This window comes from Oryx dammah, unplaced genomic scaffold (genome assembly GCF_014754425.2).
Source record: "Oryx dammah isolate SB20612 unplaced genomic scaffold, SCBI_Odam_1.1 HiC_scaffold_23, whole genome shotgun sequence".
Taxonomy (NCBI): domain Eukaryota; kingdom Metazoa; phylum Chordata; class Mammalia; order Artiodactyla; family Bovidae; genus Oryx; species Oryx dammah.
This window is the reverse complement of record NW_024070207.1, coordinates 54,670,211-54,688,020: the sequence shown is the minus strand read 5'-3', so window position 1 is coordinate 54,688,020 and position 17,810 is coordinate 54,670,211. Positions and strand designations below refer to the sequence as shown.

At 48.5% G+C, this 17,810-nt stretch overlaps 1 protein-coding gene across 1 annotated transcript; it reads right to left on the bottom strand.

The window, feature by feature from the left end:
* Nucleotides 1-680: 680 nt before the first annotated feature.
* FATE1 (fetal and adult testis expressed 1) lies at nucleotides 681-7,125 on the bottom strand. Its single transcript, XM_040265442.1, has 5 exons — nucleotides 6,998-7,125; nucleotides 5,942-6,057; nucleotides 2,461-2,567; nucleotides 2,016-2,091; nucleotides 681-1,256 (listed from the first exon to the last, which is right to left on the bottom strand). Exons 1-5 carry the CDS (start codon nucleotides 7,101-7,103, stop codon nucleotides 1,125-1,127), a joined length of 537 nt encoding a protein of 178 aa, XP_040121376.1. The 5' UTR covers nucleotides 7,104-7,125; the 3' UTR covers nucleotides 681-1,124.
* Between the last annotated feature and the right edge of the window lie 10,685 nt (nucleotides 7,126-17,810).

The following is a 17,810-nucleotide window of genomic DNA, read 5'->3' as shown; positions in this document are numbered from 1 at the left end:
ACAATGTAATGATCCAGGTCCTTGCCCGCGGAGAAATGTGTATTTAACCCTTGGTCCCAGAGAAAGGGCAGTAGTTCTTTTGATGGCCTCCTGGCCCCCAGCACATTGGCCCTGAGGCCAGGCCCGAAGCAGTGACACTCCTGCCCTCTTAGGCCAAGTCCCAGTACCCTACTCAGCACCCTGTCCTCTATGAGAACATTTCAGAGCTGTGGACCCAGAGGAGAAGGGTTCAAAGTCCCTCTATGTGATCTCGCATCCAGCCTCCAAAGCTGAGTTGGGGCTGGTCCCCAATCGATCTGTTGGAGGAAGGCCAAGACCTAGACCCTAGGGCTGTCTCAGGTGACCCCAGGGCCATGTTTCCCTTCTTTGGGCCTCACTTTCTTCCTGAGCAAATGGAAAAGTTTGTGGTCCTAGCCAGGAGATTTCTCTGAATGCCCTGTAATGTCCAACTAGGACAAGCTGCTGCTGCAAAACCATATCACCATAAGCATTTGCTGGTGGAAGTCCCACAGGAAGGGCTTTGCCAAACTCTGCCCCTAAGGAGTGCCTCCCCCAACTGGGCTGGCAATGGAGAGGCAGGAGGAGCCTGGGATGGAGGAACCAAGGATTTTGTCCAGAGGGGCTGTCCCCATGCGAGTCCTGGATGCAAGAAATTCAGTCACCAGGGTTTGCTGCTATAACTGAACTTTTATTGAGAATATTCTGTGTGCAGAGCCCTGAGCACAACCTTGAAGAAAACAGGGAAGACACAACCAAGTCCCTGCCAAGGATGGAACAGAAGAGACACTGAGGGCCCAGAGGCAAGGTCTAGCTCCAAGATGGTCACCATGGAGCCCTGACAGGGAAGGAGGAAGCACCTACCACTGCTGTTACTGTGGGGACTGGAAACCACCATCCTCTCCCTGCAAAGAGGCTGGATCTCAGTCCATTCTGACCTTCGCGATTCTACACTTCCTCCACCTCCCAGCAGCTAGGGCCTCCCTCGGGCAGAGGTGGAAAATGGTGGCGATGCTGTTGAAGGCTGCTGAAAGTTAGAAGGAGGATGGGCAGAGGTGGCTGAGGGAGAGAAGGGAAGAAGGGGAGGACTGAAGGGCTCTAGCTGCACGGCGGACCAGCAGGAAACATCAGTGGCGCATCCACAGCCACAGGTTGGCGATGCAGGAAGACAGCAGCATGGTGAATAACAGCACCTCCCGTTGGTGCCAGATGGCACTCTGGTCCTCCAGGTAGCGCAGACGCTCAGTAATCATGAACAGCTGAAGAGAGACCAGAGCTGGCTGGTGAACAAGGCTCTTCTAGGGAAGTCCACAGCACACCAATGGGGGTAAAATATGACTTTAGACCAAGGAGGGCCTCTGCTGTGCTTTGGGAGGAAAAGGGCCTCTGGGCAAGAAGCAGGCAGAGCAGCTGACCAGGGGCTGGGGGTGGGCCCAGTGGAACCCAGAGACTGGGCTGCCTGTGTTCTCAGTCCCTGCCACCTTGCCCCCACCATCACCAGTTCTTCCCATTGTCTGGAAGAAGCCAGCCCATCCCAGCTGCCAGGGATGGGGATGGGGTGCGGCAGCACCAGAGTAAGGGCCTCAGGATGGGGTGACATGCAAGGCCAGAGAGGGCCACCAGGGAAGACATCCCTCCTGCCCATGCCTGCTGGGGTCTCAAACCAAGGAGACCTGAACTTGGCCTGAATGAACATGACCCCTGGCTCAGACCTCTTGGCATCACTCTCTATGAATAAACTTCTCTTATCCTCTGATGTCCCCTCTTCCTCCTCTTCTCCTCCCTTCTCCCTTCCCACATGTCAGGCAGAGAGATGGGGTTGAGTCTAGGCCTCAAGATAGGACACTGGAGACAAGAAGGCTGGGTGAATGGGGAAGCAAGCCTGATTTCGCCTCCACCGCTAGCAGGTGAATATGATTGGAGAGGCTGGGTATCCTCAAGGTGGGTGGCCCCACCCACCCATTCACCATGATTCTGCTTCCCACCTTCAAGTGGGTCCCTGGCAATCAGACACTCACCTGTCTTCTCATGATCTCTATCTCCAGCTCATTGAGCTCTTTCAGACCAGTCTTAGCCAGTGTATTTAACTCTCGGCTGCTGGGAAATAAAACACAGAGAGTCAGACCCTCTGGTGGTCCCAGGAGAGCCATAAAGGCAGATGGGTAAGGTTGTGGACTCCTCTGGACCATGAGTCTGTCCGCCTGGAGCTCTCCCCTTCTCTGGTCGCAGGTCCTGAAGCCTGAGGGCTGGGGGCTGGCCCCGCTGTGGGATGCTAGGAGGCCCTGAACAGGCAAGGGGCCAGGGGCTCTATGGCTGTGGTGAGGAGGCAACAGAGTCCCCATACTCCAAGCATGGCCAGCTGTTCACTGCTCCCTCTTGGGCAGTCTGCTTGCCAACTCCCTGGGTCAATGCCCCAAAAGCCCTGGCCTTTCTCTCCCGCAGGGTCCATGGGATCCTTCTTACCGCTCATACCGGAACCTCATGCCCTGGGAGCCGCCAGGATTCTCCTGGGGTCGGGCACCGCCATCGCCTTGTTCTCCCACCACTCCAACTCCCCACAGCTGCAGCCCCTAGGGAAAGGAACCATCAGTCAAAGTATCCTGCTTGGGCCCATACTTTGGGAGCATCAGCACACCCCATTGGGAGTCACGTGGCGCCTGATCCTCCAGAATCAGAAGAGCCTGGGAGTCACACAGGTTGGCTGCCTGCCACCACCCCACCTCCACCAGGCTCCTCTGGCCACGGGGCTCTCCAGGCAAGACTTCAGGAGTGAGTTGTAATTTCCTACTCCAGGCGATCTTCCTGACCCAGGGATCAAACCCACATCTCCTGCATTGCAAGCAGTAAGATATCTCAAAAACAGCATTAAAAGGACAGTGTGTGTCAGGAAGACTTCAGGACTATAAAGAAGAATTAAATGGAGAGTCTCTCCTAGAAAAATTTCCATAACACCCCCTTGATTTTCTTATAGATTGGGATCAGAATGAGAAAATGCTTTTTGAGAGAGTTGAAGGCAAAATAAGGATGAGTGGGTAGGGTGTATTGTTTGTTTGTTTGTTTGAGGTAAAATATTTTATTTTTAATACATCAATATCATAAGAATTAATTTAACAACATATGCAAGCCTGATGATAACTTGTGATCACCAATCATTTGATAGGTCTAACTGTCCAAAGGAGTTGTCTTTTTTTTCTTTTCTTTTTAATTTTAGAAACTCTCTACTTAGAGGTATATACATTTCAAAACATCAGATTTTTATTTACATTTGATGGGGATTTTTAAAATCTATGAATTGCAGCAAGTGCAGCTTCCCTCTGTCAATTATTTCCAAAAATGTTGTTTTTATTTTCATATATTTTTAACGCACACTACATTGTTTTTCCCAAACAAGCAGAGTAGTAGTATGATTTTTTTTTTCTTTCATGTTGTGGTTCTCTCAGAGGCAATAGCATTTCATTAACATTTTACTCAAAAAGAAATAATGAATAAATATATAGAATTTATACATTTAATTCTAAGTGTCTAAATTTAATTTCTACAATCAATATAAGGACTCTATTTTTTAAAGGTATATTCCTCTAGTTAGGACTAGAGGACAGGCAACTCTAATTAATCTAGAGATTAATTAAATCCCTCTCAGTGCCCCCACCTTCTACATCAAAGTTAGAACATAAGCAGCTTGCCCACATCCAAGGTGAATATAGCTAACAGAATCAGCCACAGAACTACTAGACTTAAGTGATTTCATGAAACAATCAGGTCTCCCTCCTCCTCAAAATGGCTACCTTTTCCCCATATTTAATGCACGTGAAGAAGATATGGCAGAAAGTGAAGAACTAAAGAGCCTCTTGATGAAAGTGAAAGAGGAGAGTGAAAAAGTTGGCTTAAAGCCCAACATTCAGAAAATTAAGATCATGGCATCTGGTCCCATCACTTCATGGCACATAGATGGGGAAACAGTGGAAACACTGTCAGACTTTATTTTGGGGGGCTCCAAAATCACTGCAGATGGTGACTACAGCCATGAAATTAAAAGACACTTACTCCTTGGAAGGAAAGTTATGACCAACCTTGACAGCATATTAAAAAGCAGAGACATTACTCTGTCAACAAAGGTCTGTCTAGTCAAAGCTATGGTTTTTCCAGTAGTCATGTATGGATGTGACAGCTGGACTTTAAAGAAAGCTGAGTGCCAAAGAATTGATGCTTTTGAACTGTGGTATTGGAGAAGACTCTTGAGAGTCCCTTGGACCGAAAGGAGATCCAACCAGTCCATCCTGAAGGAGATCAACCCTGGGTGTTCATTGGAAGGACTGATGCTGAAGCTGAAACTCCAATACTTTGGCCACCTGATGTGAAGAGCTGACTCATTTGAAAAGACCCTGATGTTGCGAAAGATTGAAGGCAGGAGGAGAAGGGAACAATAGAGGATGGGATGGTTGGATGGCATCACCGACTCAATGGACATGAGCTTGAGTGAACTCCAGGAGTTGGTGATGGACAGGGAGGCCTGGCGTGCTGTGGTTCATGGGGTCACAGAGTCGGACACGACTGAGCAACTGAACTGAACTGAACTGAATGCAACAACATGGCCACCATTTTCTCTACAACATTCCCTCAAATGGTTAGTATAATTTAAAAAATTCATTCCAGTGGAACAAAATGTAACTCAGCTGATTTTCTAGAACATCAGGTCTCCCTGCCTCTCCGGTCAGTTTGCCTTCCCTCTACCTCCTATAACCTTTGCAACAGTATAACAACCATGTTTCTAAAATTGCCAGCATCTGCAGCAAAAGTAGCTTACTTATCAGATGGGCTACAAAACATGAGACTCACATGATTGCCTGGAACAGTCAGGTCTCCCTCCTCTCCAAAGGTGTTGCCTTTTCCCAGTAAACGTGCAGTGGTTTAACAACCATGTTTCTAAAACTTTCTGTCACCCAAGGTGAATGTAGTTAAAAGAATTGGCTACAGAAGGATGATGGGATTCATGTGATTCCCGAGAAGAGTCAGGACTTTCTCTTCTCCAAAATGACTGCCTTTTCTCAATATCTTTTGCAACATTATAGCCACCATTTTTTCTAGAACATTCCCTCACTCATATAGAATGTAACTTAAAGAATTGGCTACAAAATGCTCAGATTCAATTGACTGGATTTCCTAGTAGCCAGAGAGCATAGGCATTTCACTTGCCTTACCCTAGTCCCAGCCCTAAGATAGATACAGATACATGTATATCTATATTTATATATGCTTAGAGATATATATACAACCCTGAATATTCATTGGAAGGATGGTTGCTGAAGCTACAGTACTTTGGCCATCTGATGCAAAGAGCCAACTCACTGGAAAAGACCCTGATGTTGGGAAAGTTTAAATGGAAAAGGAGAAGGGGGCAGCAGAGGATTAGATGGTTAGATAGCATCACTGACTCAATGGACATTTATTAGAGCAAATTCTGGGAGATAGTGGAGGACAGGGAAGCCTGGCGTGCTGCAGTCCATGGGGATTCAAAAAGTCAGACATAACTTAGAGACTAAACAGCAACTATATATATATATATAAAATGATTTTTATACTTTTGCATATTTCTATATAGAAATATATATATAGAGAAGTAGACATAGATATATACATATATACATATAGAGATTCAAATATAGATATATTTACTCATTTATTAATAAAAGAAAGTAGATATGCACTCCACAAGCAATGTGTGTTTCAGACATTCTGGACCCTCAAGGTTGAACTAACAAAGAATGGCCATGATCTCTTGCCAGACCTTGTTGCCCTCATTTGCCTGCCCAGAACACAGGAGCTTTGTCCTTCCCCCAAAGTCAACATCTGCCCTGCTTGACCTACCATCTCCATACCGGAGCTGCTACAACTGTAGCAAACTCCCCCCAACTCAAGCTAGCCACCAAATGCCATACAGTACCACCTTCTTGGACTGGTTTGCAGCCATATTCCAAACCGCAGCAGAGCCAACAGCCTTTGGATCCACCTTCTGTTGACGCTGAGAAGCACCCAGCAACCGAGATATATGCTCCTTCATTTCTAGGGAGAAGAACAGAGGCCCAAGGAATACCCATAGAGGCTATCCCAAGGCTTTGTGGGCACAGAACACACCAAAAAATAGGATAGGGTCCCCCAACATCTTAGGGAGCACTCAACACCCATTCTCTGGCATCTACTGGCTAATCTCAGGTCTCAATTTCTTCATGTACTCAAAATATAGTAAGTGTTTACTGAGTGTCAAGCTCTGGGCTAGGTTCTTAAAGAGCAAGCAATGGCCAAGAAATAAGATCACAGCAATAAAAAATTGATTGTCTGTGTGTGTACAGAGAAAGTGGTAATGAGAGTGGGGGTTACAGGAAATAATCCATCAGTGCAAATTAAGAGATGCATGCTCCCAAAACAATAAAAACAGGATAATAAGACAGAAGGAAGGGGATACTTCTAGAAAAGTCAGAAACAACACTGAGGCAGAGACCTGAAAGAGAAAGAGTCTAGCCATAGAAAATCTGGGGAAACGGAACACCTAGTGAAAAGGCTGTGAAGAAGAGTCTTGGGATGTTATAGGACAGGCTTAAAGGCACTGTGGACTGGGTCAGCATGCCACAGCAGGAAGTATATTGAGGAGGTGACCTTATGTAGATCTTGTAGATCATGGTAAGGAACTTTACTCTAAAGGGCAGAAGAAGGTACTGGAAGGTTAGGAGAGAGAATTGCTTTGAATGATCTTATAAATTGAGCCCACTGAGTGATTTGCATTAAGACCCACTGGTGGCCTGCAATGGGGGGGGGTGTTCATCCAACCTTCCCCCTCACACGCTACAAAAGGCTCACTTTATCAATCCCATTACCTCACACACAGGTACCCACAAATACATGCAAACACACATTCATGCTTCTGCCAAGCCACACCTGTGCATTTTCTAACATACATGCACAGGTGCAGACACCCAAGGGAAGGGACATTACAGGGGATCCTCACCTGCTGCCACTGAGCGCTCTTGGTTATCCCTGAAGCTTCCAAGAAGCAGGTCTTCATCCTTTGGCACTTGCATCTTTTCATTGAGGTTAGGGACTGCTCCTGCCATCACCACCAGTTGTAAGCAATGGCCAAGAAAGCACAGGGACCAAGGCTCAGAGGAGGCTTGGGGAATCAGCTCTCTGTGGAAGATATATCTGGACACAGGGGTGGAGCCAGACTCCCACTTTGAGTTCAAGCATTGGACCCAGCACCTCCTGTTCCTGCTGTATCTTGCTGGCTGGGTTCAAGGTCTTCTTCTCTGCTACTCTAAGCAACTTAGAAGCGATAGGCTCTGAATCTTCGCCTGGGAAAACTGCCCTGGCTCTCAGCTCATCCGATTTGACCTCATTTCTAGATAGAGGGAGGGGCTGGCACAGGACTCCAGAGTTGGTCAGTGGCCAAAGCAGGTTTAGATCCCACCATGGTTTGTGCAAGGCCAGCTTTGGCTAGCAGTCCAGGCCATAACCCCCTTCAGAAAGCATCCTCTACAGAGCACATCCTGCCTCACCCCATCCAGAATCCCCAGGCAAGGGACATGGCTTTTGACACCCTGGATCATCCTGGACAGGAACCATGAGAACCAAAGGAAGGATGTGCAGGAGAAGAGGGGCCTGCTTACTGGAGCCTCCAGTGTCCCCAGCCCTGCACCCCCTATTCTAAGTCAAATTTTCCCTCAGTTTCCCTACTGAATAGACCTCAGTGGTCACGTTTATGGTCCATGTGGCTAACCTAAGGTCTCCAGTTATTCTATCACGTGCTGGTCTAGATGTTTCTATTAAGGCATTTTTTGTAGCTGTTGATGTCTATAATCAGTGGACTTTAAGTAAAGGACATTGTGTATCCTTGATACTGTGAATGGGCCTCATTCAATCAGTTGTAGGCCTTAAGAACAAAGACTGAGGTTTCCCACAGAAGAAATTCTGCTCAAGACTACACCTCAACCCCTCCCTAACATTCCAACCTGCTGACTTGTCCTGCAAATTTTGGCCTTGCTAGCTCTATGATGGCATGAGCCAAATTCTTTAAATAAAATTTTCTTTACACACACATATATGTATAGTGAGTCAGTGGTAAAAAAAAAAAAAATCCACCTGCCAGTTCAGGAGACCCAGGTTTGATCCCTGGGTTGAGAAGATCCCTTGGAGAAGGGAATGGCAACCCACTCCAGTATTCTTGCCTGGGAAATCCCATGGCCAGAGGAGCCTGGTGGGCTACAGTCCATGGGGTTGCAAAGAGTCAGATATGACTCAGTGAGTGAGTGCAACAACACATATACATACACATACATACATCCTATTGGTTCCGTTTCTCTGGAGAACTCTGACTCATACAGCCACCGAAGGTGAACCCTCAGCTCTTGGGAATAGCCTCAGAGCCCCTGAGGGAGAGGAGGCTATTTGTAAAGAAACCAAGCAAAACTGGGGCCAGGTGGGAGGGAGAGGAGGACAGGGGGAGGGGGAGGAGAGGAAGGGAGGAAGGAAACAGTGAGGGAGAAGAAAGCAAGGGGCCAACTCCCTTAGAGAGGGCGGCTGATCTGGGTTGCCTAACCCCCTCCCTGGTCCCACCTGTCCAGTGCTAAGAACAAGCTTTCTAGAACAGAGCTTACAAAGGCCCTGCCTGCATTCCTGAGGGCCCAGGAGAAGCCCTTTCCAGCTCTGGTGGAGCAGCTGTGATGAAATCTGAGCTTTCTGAAGGGTCACCTTAGGAGAAAGAAGTGTGCTCTGTGGGACTTAGGAGCCTGCAAAGCAGGAACCAGCCATAGGTTTCTGGCAGGCCTGGGTTGCCAGATTGAACAGAAAAGAATATAGGATGCCCACTGGCTTTGAATTTCAAATAAGCAATGCTTTTTTTTTTCTTTTTTAGCATAAGTAAGCAACATGTGGGCTTCCCTGGTGACTCAGATGGTAAAGAATCCACCTGCAATGCAGGAGACCCAGGTTCAGTCCCTTTCCCTCACACTCACACTCACACTCACACATGAGACATTTGGGAAGTATGTCCACTAAAAAAGTATCCCATTTAATTGGGTACCCTGTATTTTACATGGCAGCCATATGCCCTGCCTATTCTCCACACGAACTCAATTCTTTGGACTTCAGTCTCCCCACTGGAAAATGGAACTAATAGTCTCCTCCCTACAGGGTGGCTGATCTTGAGAGCAGTCAAGTCAGCAGAGTTGAATAAGTATGGACATGCATGCGTGCTAAGCTGTTTTACTGTGTCCAACTCTTTGTGACCCCTGGACAGTCCATGGAATTCTCCAGGCATGAATACTGGAGTGGGTTGCCATTTCCTTCTCTGGGGAATCTTCCTGACCCAGGGATCGAACCACATTTCTTATGTCTCCTGAATTGGCAGGTGGGTTCTTTACCACTAGTGCCACCTGGGAAGCACCAGGTATGGGCATGACTTTGCACTGACCTCAGATCAGATTCCTCTCTGGCTACCAACTGGCCTTGACCCTAGTCCCCGTGTCACTCCCAGGCCCTGGGTGCCCGGGTCACTCCTGGGCACTGGGTCACTAGCTCCAGGTGCATGCAGAAGAACTGTCCCCTGGTGGCAAAGTACCCTACCACCTAAATCCAAGCAAAGAGGGTGGGGAGACTTTGTTCCCAATCCCTACGCCCCTAGTGCCACCCAGAAACTTCGGCATTTCACCACCTTAACATGTCTGCATCTCTTGAGTTGGGCACCAACACCACAGTTTCTTTCTAAAATTGCCCCAAACTCTCATTCCAAACACTCCAGAAGCCCCACTGTCTGGCTGGACAACCTTAGGGGCCCAGAGAGTGAGAGCACCCTGGGTACAAAGCGATATTCTAAGTCTAAGGGGGGCCAGGAACACGGCCCAGGGCTGAGTGTGAGTGGTGGGTTGTAGAGACCTCAACCCTAGTGGAAGGCTTCCAGACAAGAGAGCTAGGGAGCCCAAATATCTCCCCCAGCTGTAGGTTAGACTGATAACCTGAAAGTGGAAAGGAAGGGTGCAGAGAACATCTGGCTTAGATGTGTGTGTGTGTGTGTGTATGTGTGTGTGTGTTTGCAGTGTTTTACACAAATGAGATCATACATTTGTGGTACGTGCTGTTCTGAAAGTTACTTTTTGAAGTGAACAGTGTGCCTTGGGGATCTCCCGTGTCAGAACAAATCTGCCTCACGTCATTTGAACACACACAGTATTTTGCTGCACTTCTGTTTATTGATGTACTCGTGGGCAGTTGGGGTGTCTAGGGCCTTTCTCTCTTATAAACAATGGAGCAAGGAACATTCTTGGACATGCCTCTTTGCAAACGTGTTTTTGTAGAGCTGGAGCCTAGGAGTGGAATTGCGGGGTTCTGGGGTGCACGTGCTGACAGTTTTGAATGCTGTTGACACTGTTCCCTCTAAAGAGGCTGGACCACGTGGGACCTCAGCAAGGGGAAGAAAGTGCTGGTTTCTTCACAGCCTTGTCAGTGAAAGATATTAGGAAACTTTCCATAAGGCATCATTATGATGGATGAAAAATTATCTCTATCTCATTGTTGTTTGAATCTATATTGCTTTAATTATGAATAAACCTGAGCATTTTTCATATGTTTATTGATCTTCTGTATTTCTTTCCTGTGAACTGACTGCTGGAGGGCTTGAATCATTATTAAAATAAGAGCTATTTTATTAACAGAAATGGCAGAGAGGTGAAAGCTCTCCCTCCCTTCAAGCTAAGCATCTCCAAAGAAAACATATCATCTTTTTCCCTAAAGGTGATCCTGAGCGTAGAGCCTCCACTGGAGACCAAACAAACCCAGTTAATTGCATACAAGTTCATGTTGAAATCTAAACAGCATCCAATCCCGCTCTCCCCGCAGAGCAAGTGTTCATCTCAGACTGTATCCTGAATGTCTGCCTGTCTGCCCTCGTCTTGTGTCTGTCTATTTCTCTGCCTGCTCAACCACTTGCCCCCACCAATAGCTTCCAACCACTGGCCTCTCCCAGCTGCTCAGCCAGCCACGCACTCTATGGAGAGATTCCTGAATGGCTTGAGGTCTGATAGCCACGGCTGCTACTTGCTCCCACCTTCCTTGCAAGCAGAAGTGGGAGGTGGTGAGAACCGAGGCCTGGGGTCAGTACACCTGGGAGCGTCTCCTACCTCTGACCCTGGAACATCTTAGGCAAATTGCTTCCTCTATGCTGAGCCTCAGTTTCTCATTGCACATGGAAGATGGGGCTAAAATCCAGCTTCCCACTGTTTCATGATTTCAGGGAAGTGTGTTGGGGTTCTTCCGGCCCCTCTTCACCCAGAGCAGTGCTCTTTAAGCCCTTTCTTATGTTGGGATTCTATGGAAGAGGCCGTTCAGACCAGTGGGCGTGACGGTTTGCTGCCCACGACTCCATGGACAGCAGAGTCTCAGGCAACTCCACATCAAGCCCCAGCTAGTAAGCCTGATTTTGGCTGCAAACCCAGTTCTTCCAGGCATCTGGGAGCTTCCTCTCTACTTGCTAATGAAACTTAGGAACCTGTAAACAATTCTGCTTCCTGCTTCTGGAAGCAGCTGGTACTGAGGTCATGCCTGGAGCCCCAGGGCCCTCCTCAAACCAAAGCCTGGCAGATGTCCCCCCACTCCTTAGAAAAACAGGAAGGACAGAAAGCAAACTTCAAGGATGGTAGCTGGCCCAGGGAAGGAGGGCCACTTCATGACCAGAGAGAGGGAAATAAATGGCAGGGGACCCAGTCATCAGTGGGAATCTACAGGGGGCTCCTTGGTTTCCACGTGTGGGCTCCTCTCATCCAGAAGGACTGTCTTGAAAAAGCCTGCCTGCATGTCAGGCACTGGGGCTAGGGGCCAGGTCCCCATCCTCACGGGGCTCCTGCTCTGGAAGGCAGATAGAAGCCAACGGGCTGGAAGTCCATGGCTCTATGGGGACAAGATCAGGGCGTTTTTTGTGTGTGTTGGTTTTCCTCCCTTAATACTGCCACATTCTGCTTCCCTGGGAGTGTGGGGGAAGCAGCTCCAGCAGAAGTGAGTTAAAGACACTGACACAGGCCCAGACCTGGCTGATGAGCCTACCTGCAGAAGGGGACCACTGAGATGCTCTGGGTCCCTTCAGCTCCTCCTGTGAAGGGCGGCCGCCTGGACAAGTCCGGGGAGCTGCAATCACCTAGTTTAGGGTGACAGCTGCCAGCTAATGGCCCGAAGTGTAACTCCGACTGCCCTGCAGGTGGAAGAGAAGCAGGACCAAGAGCAAGCATGATGACCGGAAGCTCATCCTCTACCCCCTCCCCACCTGGCCCAGCATAGCAGCTGCTCACCGCTCAGCTCCTTCTTTTTTTTTTTTTTTTTTTTTCCGCTCAGCTCCTTCTTCCTTTCCATCTCCCCACTGGCCCACAAATCCCTTCCACCAGAAGCTGGCAGTAGATTCCAAAACCTGGAGGGCATAAACAACTGCCTATCAGTCCCTCGGGTGCAGGGAATCCTTGTCATGGGTGGGGAAGGACTTCTCTCCTGATTCCCCAGGGATGAGGTTGGACCAGGTGACCTCACCGAGTCCTTGGCCTTGCCTGCCAGATAACTCCTCACGGAGCACTGCACCTGCTTTCCATTGTTTCCACATCCAGTGAGAGAAATGTGATGTGTCTAGAATTCAAAACAGTCAGGGGCCAAAGGAACATGGCCCACAATAATGGAGAGGTGGAAAAAGTGCTGTAAAGACGCAAACGCTGAAGCCTCAAAAGCACATCCAGCGGCAGCCCCTCTGACCTGGAGGAAGACACAGAGAGGATAACCCCAGGTGAGTGAGAGAGAGGCCTGGCAAACTAATGACAAGGTCTCCGAAGATCCACAAAGCCGATCCTCTTCCCAGGGTCCTCCATTTTACAAACAGACAATCTGAGGCCCTTGACAGACCAGGGTGTGAGTCAGTTCACATAGCAATTCATAGACGGGGCTTAGATGCAGATCCATGGGGCTATGTCCTCGCCTTTAACTCAAGGATCCTGGGACAGAACAGGAGGAGGTCCAAGGGAAGAAATGACTCACGAGAGTTTCAGGAAATATCCTCTTGCCTCTGACCACTCTGCCCTGCCCTTTACTCTTGCAAGACAGGGGCAACAGACAGGTCATAACACAAGTAGGACACACCAGGGAGGATGGGGTGGGTCAGAGTCCAGGCTCTGTGATCCCGCTGCTTTGCCCTTCCTGCCATGGCTCCTCAAGAGTGGCTGTGTGACCCTAGGCAATGTACCTCGGTGATCCCACCAGAAAATGGTGGGGAAGGGGGCATGGACTGTGAAGCACTCAGCTTCTAGCAGAGTTCTCACGGAAGCTGGCACCGTGGGATTTTCCCACTGCCCGCAGGCTGTCCTTGGCAGAGCTGGTGGCCTCCTGATTGTGCCCAGCTTCAGCTCTATCAGGGACTTATCTCTGCAGCTTCCTGGGCATTTGGCTACTCCCTTCTCCAGGATCACTGTCTTCAGCACAAAAATATTGCCACATCCTTTTCAGCATTTGATAGCAGTTCCGTGAGGGCAGAGACCTTGTGGGCTTTGCTTGCCTCTCTCTGTCTCCCCTGCATTTACTGCACTGTGTCCCTCATGGTAGAAACTCATAATTATTGAATAAAAATGACCTGAATGGTAAACAAACAAACATTAAGAAACCCAACTCTCTTACCATGGTGTTTTGTCTCACTGGTGCTACCATCCTTTCTCAACTCCTGGAAAAGTGAAGTCGCTCAGTTGTGTCCAGCTTTTTGCGACCCCATGGGCTCTAGCCTACCAGGCTTCTTCATCCATGGGATTTTCCAGGCAAGAATACCAGAGTGGGTTGCCATTTCCTTCTCCAGGGGATCTTTCTGACCCAGGGATCGAGCCCAGGTCTTCCACTTTGCAGGCAGACGCTTTACCCCCTGAGCCACCAGGGAAGCCTACCTCCTGGAAAGTGTTGCCCCAACTCTCCACCATTTTACCTCCCAGACCTCTCCTTACCTGACTCTGGCCCACCACTCAACTAAAAGTGCCCTAGGCCAAGGTCACCAGTGCCCTCGTGACAGCTCAATCCATCTTACTCATCTTACTCAACTTCCTTCAAGCATTTTGTATTACTGTCCTCTCTCTTCTGCTAAAAACACTCTCCTCCCTTGCTTTCTAGGACTTTATACTCTCCTGCCTGCCTGGCCCATCGAGCCCATACCCAGACTTCATTTAGCATCTTCGTGGTACCTCAAGTGACTCCAATATCTGCTGTTTCAGCCTAGACCTCCCTCTTTCATTCCCCTAAGACACTCCACACCACACACTCAACATGCCACAACCTACTTTTCCTCCAGTGGAAGTGAACCTATTCAACCTTCTAGGAGAATGGCTCACCATCTATCCTACTGTCCGAGCCCCCAAACTCACATGTGAGGGTCCTCCCAACCTTCTCACAACCCAGTCAGTCACTGTACATGGTTCTGTTCCCTCTATGATGGTTAATTGTGTGTGTCAACTTGACTACAGGGTGTCCAGATATTTAGCTGAACATGAATTCTAGATGTGTCTGTGAGGCTGTGTCCAGATGAGATCAACATGTGAATTGGTGAACCGAGTAACACACATGGCCCTCCCCAATGTAAGTGTGCATCACATAATCCATGAAGGGCCTACATAGAACCAAAAGGCAGAAGAAGGAGAAACTTGTTCAGCCTCCCACCCCCGACACACACACACACACACACACACACACACACCTCTTTCCCTTTCCCTCTCTCTCGCTGCCTGAGGACTTGAGCTGGTACATTCATCTCCCCCTGCCTTTGAACTTGAACTCACACCACTGGCTTTCCCAGGACTCCAGATAGCAGAGGGCATATTGTGGGGGACTTCCCAGCCTCCATAATTGCAATTCCATGAGGTGATTCCTTAGGATAAATCAATATCTTTATATATCTCTATATGTATAGATAGGTATATTTATATTTATAGAATTTTATCTCCTATGCATTCTGTATCTGGAGGACCTTAATACAACTTCTTAAATATATAATTCAGCATTTGAACACAAATCTTCCCAGGGGTTTACTTCTGTCTGTCTCCTGTCTCACCAGCCTAGCCGATCCCACAGCCATGTGGGACTGACTCTGGTTAGTGGGAGCAAGAGGCCATGAGCAAACCTATTTGAAACAACCTCTCTGCCTGCTGTATGGAGAATGGGTTCAACAGGATCAAAGAGATAAGGTTGGAGGCTATGACTGTCATCCAGGGAGGAAAGATGACAATGCCAAGTGTGGCCTAGGGGCCCCTGTGTGGACTGGCTTCCCTCTATCTTTCCAGTCTTGCATAAGTCTTTCCCTTTCTGCTGTCCTGGCTTCCTGTTTCCTTAAAAACATGATGGCCTTGCTGTTCTTTAGGCCTCTCCATGTGAGGTCCCTCTGCCTGGTTTTGTTGTCTTTCATGCTCTTTGTCTTTGATTTATACTCATCCTGTAAGCTTGAGGTTGGATGTGGCTTCTTCAGGAAGGTTTTCTCTGGCATCTTCCACCTCCAGACCCATGGTTGTCCTGTAGCAGAAAGTTCTACATGCTCTGCTGGTATCTCTTATCTCATGCCTCCCCCACCAAGCTAGGCCCAAACTTCCAGACAGGAGGGCCCTTCTTGAGTCCCATGGCCAGAGTGGAAGCAGTGACACTTCCAGGTTGGTAAACATTGCACTCCAGCAGCGCCCCTCCCTCTATGCCCAGTGAGTCCCGGAACTCTGGGGTGCTGGCATCCACCAGCCCACCCACTGTGCTCCTGTGATTAAGTGTAACCAGCATGACACAAATGTTACCCAGCCTCTAGAGCCTCTATTTTTACAGTACATAAAGCCCAGTGAAACTGAATCCATCACACAGTTTGAGCTCTTCAGAGAAATTGTTGAAAGCCACTGTTACTGGAGCTGCTAGGCTTGTGATTCATGAAAACAACTTTTGTCTATTTAAAAAAAATCTAAAAGGGCGCAAATATTTGGTCTGTTCTTCAGGCTTTTGGTCTGCCCATCACTCTCCACAGAGGGACCCTGAGAAAATCATTCTGAAGCCCATGTCGCCTCTCCCAAGCCCACCTGCCCTGTGGGGTCCTTTGACAGCTGTCCGGGTGCACCATCTGTGGCAGGGGAGCATCTGCTCTGGGGTGTGGTTTGAGAATGGCAAGGTGCCCTTGTGTTTGCCAGAATCTCAGCGAAGTCGTAATGTCCACCCCCAAGGTTTTCCAGAGTGTGTATGATGCGCTCAGGGTTGGGAGAAGGGGCAACAAAGACTCCTGTCTGCCATGAATAGAGTATTATGGGATGAACTATATCCCCTCTTCAAGTTCCTATGTTGAAATCCTGACCTCCGGTACCTCAAAATGTGATTGTACTGAGAGGTAGGGTCTTTAAAGAGGTCATTAAGTTTAAATGAGGTCAATAGGGTGGTCCCTGATCGAATATGACTGGTGACCTAATAAAAAGAGGAGACTAAGATACAGACATGAACAAAGGGAAGATCATGTGAAGACATGGGAAGAAGATGGCTGTCTACAGGCCAAGGCAAGGGTCTCAGGAGCAACCGACTTTACCAAACTTTTGATCTCAGACTTCCAGCCTCTAGAACTGGGAGACGATATATTTCTGTTATTTAAGCTATCAAGTCTATGGGACTTTGTTATAGCACCCTGAGAAAACTAGTACAAGGAGCCTGAGTTATGACTGCAGAATAAAATCACTCAACACATTTTTTTTAATTGAACACTGAGTGTGAGCCAAGCACTGAGCTGAGTTCTGGAGAAGAAATGATGAGAACAAAAGTTATGCGTGGTCCCTGCCCTTGTGGAATTAACAGTTAGGTAGAAAGAGGTGGAGGTGGGGGTACTGGGAGGATGAACAGTCAACAAGAACACAAAAGCAAAGTAATCACCAGAGGAGACCAGCAGTGCAGTACAATTGGCCAGGGGTGGGACAATCTGGGCAGACCTCGGTTCACACAATGAGGTCAGCACTTCTCTCAGAGGCCTTGGTCAAATGGCATCCTCTTGGTCTTTGCTTCTCTCAGACATCACAGGTTTGTTAGGAGGATCGTCTCAGTTAATCCTTCTACAGGGCCTGGCATACACTAAGTGCTCAATAAGGGCTAATTATGATCGTTTCCAAGCCCAGTCTGTGGCCCCTCTCCACTGTCCTTCAGTGCCTTCATTCTGTGAGATCTCAAGCCAGCTGCTCTAAGGGTGTGGCTGTGGTACAAGAGGGGGCTGGAGAAAGGGGGAAGCTCTCGTGTGCTAGTTTCCTTGTGTGGGCTAGGCTGGGACCCTCAGTGGCTGGCTAGAGTGCTAGTTTCTAACAAAAAGAGCCTAAAGTTCCAAACCTATGTCTAGAACATGACCCCATCTGTGTGCTGGAGTCTGCCTGAGGAGTCTTCATTTGACTGGCCAGCATCTTCAGAAGGCTGGCGTCACTCAGTAAGCCAGCTTGGAATAAGAAAAGAATCTAAGGCCTCTGGCTGTCATTCAAGCATTGGGCCTCCACATTCAATCCTCTAAGGAGGCCGTGAATGTCACTGCCACCATCTCATCACTGCCATGGCTCTTCCTATTAAAGGATGGACTACTTTCCTTATGGGGGACAGGCACAACTTTTACCAATTACTTTCCTTGGCCCCATCTCACTCCAGATAAACAGCTGACAGTGTTCCGGGCTAAGACCACGCTTCCTCCAAGGGGAGGCTAAACTGTCAGTGCCCACTGAATAGTCTCAGACTCCTGCCACCTTGAAAATTCAGGACGCTGAGCCAGGGCAAAAGCTGAGATTACA